This window comes from Anolis carolinensis, chromosome 4 (genome assembly GCF_035594765.1).
Source record: "Anolis carolinensis isolate JA03-04 chromosome 4, rAnoCar3.1.pri, whole genome shotgun sequence".
Lineage (NCBI taxonomy): Eukaryota > Metazoa > Chordata > Lepidosauria > Squamata > Dactyloidae > Anolis > Anolis carolinensis.
The window spans coordinates 184,345,686-184,359,721 of NC_085844.1; the positions used below are offsets into that span (position 1 = coordinate 184,345,686).

The following is a 14,036-nucleotide window of genomic DNA, read 5'->3' on the forward strand; positions in this document are numbered from 1 at the left end:
TTAATGTTTATATAGGATTTAATAATCCTGAATTTAATATTTAAATTTTATATGCTGTGGTTACATTTTTGTTATGCAAATCATCTTGATTCAACCAGAACAATAAGAACTAAAGGTTTGATGTTTGACTTTAACTGCATTTAGATATATAGGACTTCTGTACTATAGTTATCTTGTGGTTTTGGTAATTCATACTTTATATGCAGTTTAAATGCAGATAGCATGGCAATATGAAGAGAGTTTAATTTTCAGGGCCTCTAACACTTGAACTGAAAGAACTACCTTTTGCTGGGTTTGTTTCAAAGAAAAACAAATGTTGAGAACGGGCAATTGTTTTCCATATGTTTCTGATTCTGGATGATCTGGGTCATACTCATGATAGTGTAGGCCATGTGGGAAATTCAATTTGTGTTCAGCAGAATTATATCCAGCAACATACATACATCTATGTGTGAGGCGCCTTCTGCTTTCAATTTTGTATTAAGATCTTTCCACATTAAAATAACAACCCATATTAGAGATTTAAAATACAAAAAATACATTTTCCATATCCAAACAGGAATCCCTTTCCCTCCAGCATGTGACTGGAGAGTATTCTTACTATATTCTTGAAGAGAGAGGATATTTTATCTGAGCAACATCTCCTTATTCATGTATGGGCTTCTTTTGCAATGGATCCACCAACCTTGAAGGGTTTTTTTGGGTGTGATGGTTAATGTAAAAAAGGAGAGTTGAAAACCATCTATGACAAAAAGAATACTGCCCATGGAATATATGTTACTGTGAGTAAAGCTTAGTCTTAGGGCCATTTTATAACCTTCTGGTCCAATTTTCTTTTTAAAAAAAACTATTCCCAAATGCATTTTTGGAGGGGTGGGGACCATTTCCACAACATTTGGAGCCCTCTTGAACAGGAGTCAAAAACAATTTTTACCATTTTTTTTTCTAAAAATGTTTTTTTGCCCTTCAACTGTTCTCACACATACTGGGTAAATTTAAGTCCAGGGAGGCCTTCGTTGAAACAAGGCATTAATAGGAAATGACTTCTGCTCACTTTCTATTGTTAAAAAACTTCTCCTGGACATGGTAAAAATGCCCCTTCCCACCTTAGAGGGCATTTGAAAAAAGTATTGGTCTTCCATAGTTGGCCATGATTACTAAATACTGATTAGTTGCAGACGGAATAAATCAATATTAAAAATATCAATATCTGACAATCCAAAGTTAAAGAATAGAAAAGCATTTTCTTTGTTATTTTTATTCTTCAATACACCCCTGCATTTTCGTAGAATTTTGAGTTGAATTCACCTTTTATAAAAGACAAACAATAGGAATGCAGACGTAGATATTCTGACTTCCTCCATTGATTTTGAGCAAGATCAGTTCAAAGTTCTGTGAATGATTTGTTCATTTTCAAATTTAATTGTTGTCAATACATGTCTAAAATTATTAAAGTACAGTAGAGTCTCACTTATCCAAGCTAAACTGGCCGGCAGAACCTTGGATAAGCGAATATCTTGGATAATAAGGAGGGATTAAGGAAAAGCCTATTAAACATCACATTAGGTTATGGTTTTACAAATTAAGCACCAAAACATGTTATACAACACATTTGACAGAAAAAGTAGTTCAATACGCAGTAATGTTATGTTATAATTACTGTATTTACAAATTTAGCACCAAAATATTACGATATATTGAAAACATTGACTACAAAAATGCCTTGGATAATCCAGAACCTTGGATAAGCAAGTCTTGGATAAGTGAGACTCTACTGTATATGCAAATAAAACTGCAGAAGTACAGTTTTCAGCTTTTATTGGAAACTGAAATTAGATGTATATGTAAGCAGTTTATATCATGGCTTGCTTCTGTATTTAATATAATTAAGGTAGCCAGTCATATTAGTTTAAAAGATCAAGAATTTACCCTCTGTGCCTTGAAGCATCATCTGAACAATTTTGTCCACCCTTACTGTTCAAATGCTCCATGTACTTTCATCAAAGATCATTCATATTCTCTTGACCAATTGGGGAACTTAACAGTGCTTGTGGGGAAGCAAGTCTCAATTCATTCGCATTTTATTTTTTAATTGGAAATTATAACTATGTTCTTTCCTTTCTGATCTTCTTCTGCTAATGCATTTGATGGAGGAGGTTTGTTGTTTGGAGTAGCAAACTCTTTGATTCCTGTATAAATTTCCCTGGAAAGAAGATAGACATTTTTAGACATTTTTACAGAGTTATATTTATGTTTCTTATTACATATCTAGATAGGTTGTGGGAAATACTTTGCAGAAACTACATTTTTGGTCTTCTGAATGAGGGACAAGGAGAGAAGGGAAGGAGAATACTGAATTTACAGAGGATTTAGGATAACTAAAGATATATAGCAGAAATAAATTAAAAGGAAGGATAAAACAGCAGCTGGTGAATGATTGTTTCACATATGAAGACATAAAGTGAGCCTTACATGCCTAAAAGAGTACATCTGGCTTTGAAATCCATGCACTACTTACTGTGCTATAAATGATGGTTCTTAATGTAATCTTACCAAGATAAAAGCAAATGAAACCTTAAATATTTAGTAATAGGTAGGAAGAAGCTGTTCTGCCTGAATACAGTACAAGCTTCTCAGAACGCTGCTCCACAACAGCAGTTGGATGGATTAGAAAAGTGCATTCTTTTTCACTTAAATTGGAGTTGGTTCTCTAGGACTGAACCACGTTATTTTTTCGACCAGTGATGTAAAGACATCTGTGTGGACCAAATGTTGCAGCACTTATATTAGGGGGATCAGAAGAGGATGGTTCCCTTCCTTCCCTTTACACACCAAAAAACTGTGAGCTGGGAAACCTTCCAGAGTGCAGCACAAAGAACTACAGAGGATGAGGAGATGAGAGAGGAAAAGGGTCACATTGCTCAAGTAGATTTTTTCTGGGATTTTGCTTTGCCATTGTATAATTTAGAGAACATGGCGTAAATTTAAATAGTTGAAAAAATTGTAGGTATTGGCTTATACAGTAGCATGGTTTAAGAGGAAAAACTACATTACAAAAAAAATGAAAAATGCAGTGAGTCTAATTTATGATAGAATCATGAATTGAACCTGACCTACAAAATAACTGTGAACTGTATTGTGTATACTTCGCTTTTGTCCACTTTCTGTTTACTTTTTGGAAAAAAACAGATTGGCATTCCGGCATTACTTTGTGCAGTAATATTTGCTTTATAACTGTTAATGGGGGATGGGATAAGGAGGTGGTTTTACTTATTTCGGCAGTTGGTTTACTGATGTAAATTTCTTGCAGCCATAGGTTTTTGCATGCTGCTTATGCAAGCTCATCTCAGTTGACTCAGAAAACTTGAGTTATACAGGTTCCTCTTACGTTCAGTTCACTTTAAAGTGGGGCTTATTTTTTCTGAAATTTTCTGTTGTGTTAGTCATTGTATTAGATCCACACAAAGTTCACTGAATGTAATGTAATAAATATAAATATAATGACTTAATGCAAGTTCCATTGATTTTAATGTAAACTAGTGTCAGGTTGATCTGAATCCCATGCAATGCAGAGAAAATGTTTTTGTTTTCCCTTAATGTATTTTAGTGTCTGCTTTATTTTTTCATAAAGAAAGTAATTTTCTTCCTTTCAGAGTTGTTCTGACCCTCCATTTATTATTGCTTTCATGGTTCCTGATGTCACTTACAGGTTCTGTCTCTGTTTTAACGTTCTCACTGATTTGTGTAAGTGCAGCAAGCTTCTAATGCAACTTGATTTAGTGTGAAAAATTGTGGCTTTTCCAGACATGGCTAATATTGCCGCCAGGGTAGATTTCTTTAATAGACATTGATTTTAGGATTTCCCCAAAGGGGTTGTTCTGTAATTACATGTTTATGTTATAGACCATCAATTATTGTTATATGCAGCCTTGTATTTCTTAACAGAACATTTGCTGAAGAATAGGATTCCAATATAAATCCTTTATCTGAGAATAAAATTAATTTCTTTTGCAGTTAGATGCATATACTGTTCTTGTATCATAATGTTATAATTGAGTTTGTGGAAGCTAAATATGAGTCTTCTAAAATTCAAACAAGAACATACAGTGTTATCATTAGTAGTATTCTGATGTTCTTATGTCAAAAATCATCCCAAGTAATTTGAATCCAGAGTTGCATAAATGGAAATCTATTATTTCTTCCTTTGCAAGTTGCTTTTGTCTGATTTTGGATCCCCTTCCATGTTATCCCAGACCTTTGCTGTGAGTTCTCTAATCCTTGCAAGCTTTTCTGGAATTATTGGGGAATAAGGTGGGATAAAAGGATAGGGAAATCTAAATGAGGAAGCAGAATTCTGGACCCAACCCTGTTTTTACCAATAGGCAAGCAGTTCTTGACACCACTTTTAATTAGTGAGGCTAGACTCTAGAGCAGAACTTTCCAAACTGTGTGTCAGGACACACTAGTGTGTTGCCTGCAGTCCACAGGGATGTCGCATGAAAAAGGCTCCCCCCCTCTCGGCAAAACACAGGCTGACAGCCATCCTGGCAGACAGCCACCCAGCCTCAGTTCAGTAATCTCCAGAGAAGGAGATTCCACTGGACCCCAGTCAATCTATACTTCACGAGAGTTGGAAGGGATCCCCAAAGGACATCTAGTCCAAACCCCTTCTGCCATTAAAGGAGATATAGTCAAAGCCCTTCCAACAGATGGCTATCCAGCCTCCATTTAAAAATTTCCAGAGAGGTTCGGTCACTACAGAAGTGAAGTGCTGGTACTGTTCAAGTGTAGGTGTTTCTATAACTTTTTCTGATTTGCACAGTTTGATTGAGTTGCAGTAATTATCTCTAATTAAGAAAAGTAAATGTGTTTGGAATGATGTTTGTGATGAACCCCCATGGAATGACTATAGAGCAGACATGGGCAAACTTCGGCCCTCCAGATGTTTTGGACTTCAACTCCCAGAAATCACAGCCAGCTTACCAGCTGTTAGGAATTATGGGACTTGAAGTCCAAAACGTCTGGAAGGCTGAAGTTTGCCCATGCCTGCTATAGAAGGAACTATACAGGAATCAACTGTAGTACATAAGTGTAAGGGGAAAATGTCCAAACTTCGTTTATATGGTACGGGTTTCAGTATATGAAACTTAAATATTATGTTAGACGTATATAAAACTATGTGGTAATATGTAATATTATATATTTCATGAAAATTTTCAAAGGGGTTGGCTTAACTTCTGGCTTGCTAGGTAAACTGAAATATTGTGCTGTGAAATGATACATGCATACAGCTCAGGCCTAGGCTATTTGGCTGACCACATCTCCTTGTATAAGCCTGCCCAAGCCCTGAGGTCTTCAAGAGAGGCCGTTCTCTCAGTCCCACCTCAATTGTTGGTGGGAACAAGAGAGTGGCGTTCTCAGTGACTGCCTCTCAACTCAAACTCCCTGTCCAGGAAAGCCAGAATGGCCCCCTCACTGTGGTCCTTCTGAGAGCACACTAAAACCGTTTTATTCAGGCAGGTTTTTAACGAAGGTTTTTAAGATGGAGTCAGGGGATTCTGTGGTTTTAGCTTTGAATGTGTTTTTCATTGGTTTTTGTAGATTTTAACAATAAATGTTTTAATACCATTGATTTTTTATTCTGTTTTAATGTTTATATATTTATAGACTTTAAATGGTATTGAAATGTTTTTATTGTAAGTTGCTTTGAGTCTCCTTTGTGGAGAGAAAAAGCAGGATATAAATGAACATAATAACTGTGTCATCAATATGAAAATTTTGGAAAGCTCTTCTCTATAGTATGATGACTTATTTGCTGAGTTTCCAAGATTGGTAAATGACTCGTCATAGAGTCATACAGTTGAAAGGGGGACTTATGGGCCATTGAGTCCACCTCCCTGTTCTAATGAACATTTGATTATACAGGAAATGTTTGAGTCTTTTGTGTAATCTTCTGTAATTTGATTATAGCAGTTGTACTATACAAAGAGGCACAATTTCATCAGTACATTTTTAGCACTTCATCCTAGTTTTTTTTTTGGTTGAAATCAACGTGTTTGCTTGTTTTAGAAATATCACCCTCTTCAGATAGCTTTTCATATCTGCCTGTGAGTGACTGTTCTTGCTAGGAAAGGCTGGAGTTATATTCCCACACAGGGATGGGAATCATGAAGTCCTGCATATGTTTTTGGATTGCAACCCCTAGCAATCCTCATCATTGGCTATGCTGGCTGAGGCTCATGCTGTTGCAGTCCAACCACATCTGGAGAGCTGCATGAGTACTTCTGTGTTAGGGGGCAGTGGCAACAGATTTGTTCTCTGTAAACCCCACTTGACTGGGATATAGGTACTCCCAAGAAGTAAATCTTATAGTAAAGACAAAATTGCAGTGCAACAGCAAATAAAGAAACTGGTAGTAAACAAACACAAAATATAAATGTATGATCTTTAAATAAAATCAAATTACTAGAACACGCGGTGCAGCTCTTATAAAAATGCCTTTCAGATAAGAAACAAGAGTGATTCATGTATTGTTGGGGAGTCATATAAAGGCCCTTTAGTTTATGGAAGGCTTATTTGGCTTGATGTAAATTCTAATGAACAGTCTTACTCATAACCACAATGCTAAATAATACTTGGTATGCAATAGCTGATCTTGGTTGACACTGCTGAAGAGGAACATCCACTTATATATGGCAGTATTGCTCTTTGATCAGATAATATTGGAATAAGGTGCTGAACAGTGTAAAGATGAAGTTTTTAATTACAACTAGATCCTTCGGCTATACCTCTTAGCTACATTGCAAAACAAATACTGTACTTAGAAATTATGTGCTGACCACAGCACAAATTTTGTTGGCAAAATTCTGGCAGTCACCTCAAATGCCACCAGTTCTCTGCAGGGATAAAAGAATATGGATAATTATGTTTTTGAATAATATAATTAATCATAGGTTGCTGTGAATTGGGTGGATGGAACCCATTAAATGCTTTTAGAAAAATACTACTATTATTTTTAGTGTAAAATTAAACAGGTTTACTTAAATGCACATTATTGGCCTATATCATAAAAGTCATATTACCAAATATCAGTGTTATCTGTTTAAATACTTGGTGCATGTGTATGGGAGTGGTGGGTAGAAATTCTAATGTATAATTTATATTCATTTATTTGCCTTTTCTCACTTCTGTAGATGACAGATGTCTTCACCAGAGATTTCTTTTGTGATTCTTCTTCAATATTTTGTTTGGTGTTGGTTGGCATTTTAAAAATAATTCAGTAGTGTTATGATACAGAAACATTAATACAGAATGACAAGAGTTAAACTAATCTGTCAACAGTGACTAAACCCCTTGCTTTCCTTCCTTTTGCAAACATAGTCATTATTCTAAACTTAGTGTGGAGTATGACACTACTGACAGAACTTGTATCTCCAGTGCAAAAGCTTGCATCTTGCCTACATCCGAAAGCACTGTTTTTCATCATAAGTTAGAACAAAGGTTTCCTCACATTGGCCTCCTGGTAGTAATGTCTTTTATTCCAGGAACACTTTTAGATATATCACTGCAGATAAAACACATGTCCTTTTTATTACTGTTTATACTAATGTGGACAATTTAATCAACAATCAACTCCCCAAAACTGGGTGGACTTATCAGGGGGTCAGTGGAAGTACTGTAGTATAGTGTTTTTTTTAACCACCCCCTTTTCTAGCTAGAGGGTACAAAAGACTGATGGTTGGTGGCTTTCCCCCCTCCATGGAATGACCCTTGACTTATCCATGGATCATATAAAAACGCATTATTTTGGCCCCCAAACCTATCTTCGATTTATCAACTTATACATGACTATATATATACAGTTATCGACTTTACATCTGGCAGTATTTACGAACATTCTCCTGAAAGTAGAAACCTCACTCCATCCTCTCTTCAAAAAAGAAAGCAAAAAAGGTGGACAATAGTTTTATTTTTAAAAAAAGAATGTGCATATAAAAGTGAATGCTCTGTGAAACGTATCTTAGAGATGTTTTTAATGAAATGTTTCAAACCTTTAGCATGCCACCTTTGCTTTGCCTGTGATGCTGAAATAGAAAAAGTTGCAAATTTGTCAGTTTTTACAAGCTTTTGTATTCAGCCAGGTTGCGTATTAAGAAATATAATAACTGATGCTTTTCTTGTGTTCCACTGTACTAATAGTTTTTTGGGTTTATTCTTTAGGTGCGGCACAAGGTATCTGATCAAGTAATGGCTTTGAAGATGAATACACTAAGTAGCAACCGTGCAAACATGCTAAAAGAAGTCCAGCTCATGAACAGACTTTCACATCCAAACATACTAAAGTAAGAAAGGTGTGTGTATGTGAGTGTGTATGTGAGCATGTGTATGTGACAGTGCAGATAATGTTTTTATCTGCCACTCATTGCAATCAGTCATAGTTTGGTATGAGTTGCATTGGTAAGCAAGTGTCTCTTGAGAGTTAAGACATCAATTTTGCTGAGTTTCACTTGTAGCTTCTTTATGTCCTTCATTCGTTGTACTTTTCTGTGTTTCCTAATATTTACTGTTTAGTTGTGCCATACTTCTAACCTGTTTTCTGTCTACTTGATTATTGATTGAGTATTCCCAATTTATTAAGTACATAACCTGTGCATACTGTGAATATCTTCATATTCAACGATGTAGCTTAGCCATGTATAGCTTTATTCATGTGTTTACTTGAACATCCATGCTTGATATGGAAGATGGAGTACACAGCATACTTGCACATGCAGGCTCCCCTTTGGAGCATTGCATGTGGAGTTTGAAAGTGTAACGAAGTGTGATTTTTTATTTACAGATGCCATGTTTAACTGTGTTTTAAAAAGGGTTAATATTTCAGTTACTCAGCACTCAGAGGCTGGTTGCCATGGAGAAGGGGGCGGAGCCAACTGGGTTAGCTGAAGAGAGAGCAGAATTTGGAGGGAAACTCAGTGTGGGCTCTGTTGAAGCTCAGGGAAGGCTGATCCTAAGTTTAGGGGATCAGGGATAAAATACGTTTGGTGACTTATTTTAAGGTAGTCTGTAATTGGAGGAATTGCAGTTAGGACTGATTCTCAGTTGGAGAATCAGGGTGGCTCAAAGGTTGGATTTTGAGTCAAGTCTAAAATAAGTTTGGTGACTTATTTTAAGGTAGTCTGTCTCCTGACTAGGAACAGATATTCTGTGATTGAAGTGGAATTTAAAGTTTGAAACACCTCAATATAACTTTGCAACTGTTCAGCAACGTGCCTCAAACAAGAAGAAAAGTTATTGTAACCATCAAGCTTGTGCCTAAATAAATGTGTTATTATTCCTTCAAACATCTCAGTCTCTGTCATACATACAGATATTCATCAAGAATAAAGTAGTAGAAGAAAGAAAAAACATAAAATTTTAAAAGTCTCCTCTCTAAGTAGCTAGTAGCTATGTATTCCTATAGTGGTGGCAAGAATTGATGATCCCCTTGACATTTGGTGGCAGCTTTTTAAAAAAAACATCTTTAATAACTGGTGGCAGTGGATATAAAATATGTAATAATTAATTAATAAAAACAACCTCCATCTCCACATCTCCGCAATTGGTATAAGAGGTGGGATTTTTAAAAAGATTTCTCCTCCTGCCTGACATCTTTGCAATTTGGTGGCAGTGGTGGGATTTAAAAGGATTCCCCCCTGCCTAGAAAAGGAACCGTAGACGTTCTTAGCTCTTTACAATTGGTGGCAGCGATGGGATTCCCCCCTGCCTAGAAAAAGAACCGTAGACATTCTTAGCTCTTTACAGAAAGGTTTGAGAATATTTATAAACAGGGTTGTCTGAATGAGCATAGAGGTTTCCCATTGTCAGAAGCCTAAATAAGGCAATCAGTACATAAATGAAGCCACTGTTCCAGCACAGAGCAAACCAAACCAAACCATCTGTAGGGCACTATGGAAGTGTAGGATCTCTGTTGTTTTTCCACCAGTGAATTGGAATTAAAGTAGAAAGAACAACATGCTTTTTCAGTAATAGGGAAAATAAATATTCTTCTATCATATATTTTATTTTCCTTGAAATGGAAGTGATACCCTACTCTATCATCCATTGTCCATGGCAGTGCTCCTGATCATGCTCAGATTCAGATTTCTAAATTTTGTTAATATACTGATGATGCATGTTTTCCCCTATTTTTTCAAATATAACAATTTTTGATTAGCACTTAGTATTTTTCATAATAATAATAATAATAATAAAACTTTATTTATACCCCGCCACCATCTCCCCAATGGGGACTCGGGGCGGCTTACATGGGGCCATGCCCAAAACCATACAATATGACAGAATATAAAACAACATATCATAACACAATTTAACAATACAATAAATAATAACATACATTACAACCCAAAATTCAGAAAAAGCAATAAAAACCAGGGCAGGCCACATGAACACTAAGTTAAAACTCGGTGAGAAAGACATATGAATAAAACCACGGGGAGTAGGGACATAAAATAGTGGAACAGTCTAGAGGATAGATATCCCAAGGGAATAAAAAAAGATAAAGATTTATCTTAGTTTTAATAAATGTTTCAAAGTTCCTTTATAAAAAGTAATTCAGTGTTCACTTTGTAGCTTAGGTGTCCTCAGGACAGCATTTTAGTGTTGCTTTATGCTAACTGAACATGTCTATTATGTTGCTGATTAAACTTAACTTGATCAAGGCAGATTAAACAAGTGACTCTAAATGTGCCTTCTTTAAAGTTTTTGTTTCATCTGTTTTTGTCCAATTGGTTAAAAAATACAAATTTGAGGAAGCAGTATCATGTGTCAGTTCTTTTTCAGTGAAATAACAACCAGTACAGTAGGAAAAATACAACCTTTGTGATTCAGCACTTTCAGCAAGCGCCATTAAAAACAGTTAGGGTTTGCGAAAAATCTGGTTTATCTGTGCCTTTCTGTGTTTTAAAAAAGAACTACCACAATAGGATGTGGGTTTTTTTTAAACCACTTTAAATTAAGATACTGTGAACACACCTGGTCTTGTTTGATTTTGGAAGCTGGAGTACAGTTCTACCTGGTTACTATTTAAAAGTAAAGCAATCATATTACCATCAGGTAATATGATAAATCTCTAGCTATGATAGGAGTATTAGGCAACAGTGCAGGAGCCAGGGGATGATTTTCTATTGCACCTAGCTCTTCTGCATCTGTATAAACAATACAAGTAAAGCCATCAATCAAGCAGCAAATATTCTTCATCTTACTGTGGGAAACACTCTAAAACCCAGGAAAGTAATTTTTAAAGTGTCATCTAAGATCAAAAGACAGATTCTATTACCTTATCCTTGGGATGAAAATTCCATCCCCCTTAGTGAACACTATATTCCCACATGCCATTTTTCCTGATCTCAGTGGAAATATACAGAAGAAGGCTTCTAATGAAGCTTTTTGTAGATAGGGTTTATCAGAAACTTTATCAGGATATCCTTTGTGTTAAAAAATGTATATACTTTAACTTAACTCAGATAAGAGTTCAGGCTGGCATGATGTTCAAAATTATAAAACTTAACTCTAAACACCCGTAGAAAAATTGAGAGGCTTAAAGTAGTCAATCAGTTTGAAAATACAAATTAAAACTTTAAAATGTAATATTTTAATAAATAATTATGATGAGAGTCATCCTTAAATTGCCCTCTTTTGTCAATTAAATAATTAGTAAGTTTAAACTTAAATTACTCTATAAAGGTTATTTATTGCTCTATAGATCCAAATATCAGTTTGAATTGTGTTTAAAAACAAGCTGGAAGTCTATAAAATCTTTTAGTATTGTTGAAATATTCACTCTGGTAGATTTGGTTAATGACCTGGTGACCAAGTTCTGAACCAGTTGCATTTTTGGGCACCTTATGTTTAACACTTGAGTCTTGTTGTTCTCTGAAGAGGCTAATACTGGTACTCTGGCATTATCTACATGTTTTAGATAAAGAGCTAGTTGTCAAAGGCCTAAAATTACTAGATGAAATCAAGGATTCTTCCTGTTCTGGAGAATTAGATAGCCGGTGCATTGAATCTGACCCACCCAGAAGCTTTTGAATACAGAAAGTGAGCTGATGCAGAAACCTAGATAGAATTTAGTCATACTGTCTGGACCATGATTTGCACATTTCTGTGTGGGTTTTGTGTGGTTGTCTATATACCATGTTATATTATTATAGGCTTCTGTTGGAGTGACAGCAGGAAATACCCTTCACGCTATCCCTCAGTTTCTTACTACTCTTGCATGGCTTCCAGATTTAGAGGTAATGTTTTGTGTTGACATAAATGTGTACGCAAAACATCCAAATGACAGTTTAAATTGTACTCAGAAATGGGTCTATAAATGTTGATTAGGGTTTATTTAGATAATGAGTCAAGATCTCCATGTATTATCTCTAAGCCTGGAAAGCTTGGGAAGGGCTGGGGGAGTTCTGCTCAGGAGGTGAGTAGGAGCAAAAGAGGCTTCAGGACATCGCTAATCTACCAGATCATGGCTTTTCTTTTATGGCTGGAGAAGGAAGAAAATGTAGGCACAAGCAGAGGTATTAATACATTTGTACTAAAATGGCCTAGATAGCTTCCCATCTCTGCTCTTTGGTCCATTTTAAGATGTAACTTTTCAGTACTGGGGCTCAGGCAAGAATAGCTCAGTTTAATGTCCCCCTAAACTATGCATTTTGTCTGTTTCGTCTTGGATTCCAGTTGCAGTAGCTGCCATCCACAATTAAATAAAATAATAATTTACTGAAAATAGCATATGGTATTTTTCTCTATTTGTATGAATTCAAATATATAAAGTGGCATTTTATATAAAATGGAGTGCTATTTCCATTACTCAGTTCTTCAGAATTCCAAATGTGTATTTCTTATGATCTGTATTTTTGAAATGGTGTAGTTTCACTTCTGTTTATGCTAAAGAAGTCCCAGAGTTTATTTTCCCTTACTAAATATTAAGCTTATCCATTATTCTTAATTATGAAACTATGTTCTCCAAGAATCATGTTAGATATTAAACTTTTTTTTCAGTTACAAGATGATATATAAGCAATTGGATATTTATTTAAGCATTTTGGTACATAGAATCCTTATCTTATAGTTAATAGGTTTCCTTCTTTACTGTCATATTTATGTTTCATTTTGTTATGTTGCATAAATGCTTAATTCAAATGGATGTGTGCTTTTGGCTGCAAGTTATTGATTTTCTGTTTAAAGCTGTTTCTTAAGCTGTAGCATAAGCGCTTCATGGGTGTATAATATATGATGTTTTATAAACATCTGTGTTTACGCAAATACTGAAAATATTTGCAAGTTTATGAATGGATAGATGTTTCAGATATAAAAACTGAATACCATATATGTTGTCAGTATTGGCTGAATGAATTACCAAGATGATGCCAAACAGGCATTTGTTATATCTCTATTTTCAGCACAAAGACAATAGTGCTGTTTCCTCTGCGCCACACTGTAATGTACTGCATATCAATTGTGAAAACTTAAATCTGTTAATTACATCTATATGTATCTAAGGATGGCCAGAGTTTGAAATTTACTCCTCATGCTCAATTACATTGTTCAAGTCACTATACTATTGCTAGAGGGAAGCTATGTATTACTATTTTACATAAAAAATAGAAGTTATGTTTTATCTTTGTATTTTATGCAATGCAATCAATACATCCTTTTGAGCTCCTGTCTGAATTACTTGAGCCTGGCTTTTATAGCTGTGACCAAAAGTACAAGTTCCAAATATAATTTCAGTCTGTCTTAATGTTGATAAAATGCACTCTGTTTCTCATTTATAAGGTAATTTGCTCTTACTTTTCAGGTTTATGGGTGTCTGTGTACATCAAGGACAGTTGCATGCTCTTACTGAGGTATGACTGCATTCATTAACCAACAAATCTTTTGTTATGTATACACCCCTTGAATTAGATATTCTACCTATAATTATGTTAACACTCATTGTTTACATAAGTAATCTAGTATGATTCTTATCCAGGTAT

At 35.3% G+C, this 14,036-nt stretch overlaps 1 protein-coding gene across 2 annotated transcripts in view; it reads left to right on the forward strand.

The window, feature by feature from the left end:
• Positions 1–14,036, forward strand: part of tesk2 (testis associated actin remodelling kinase 2) — a 78,466-nt gene that overhangs the window by 20,980 nt on the left and 43,450 nt on the right. The window contains exons 3-4 of one of the 2 annotated variants that reach the window (XM_003220261.4): positions 8,221–8,342; positions 13,859–13,907. In XM_003220261.4, coding sequence (XP_003220309.1) covers positions 8,221–8,342; positions 13,859–13,907 — 171 coding nt within the window. Of the gene's footprint in view, positions 1–8,220; positions 8,352–13,858; positions 13,908–14,036 lie in introns of those variants that run through there. The other variant, XM_062979626.1, reaches the window with a different exon arrangement.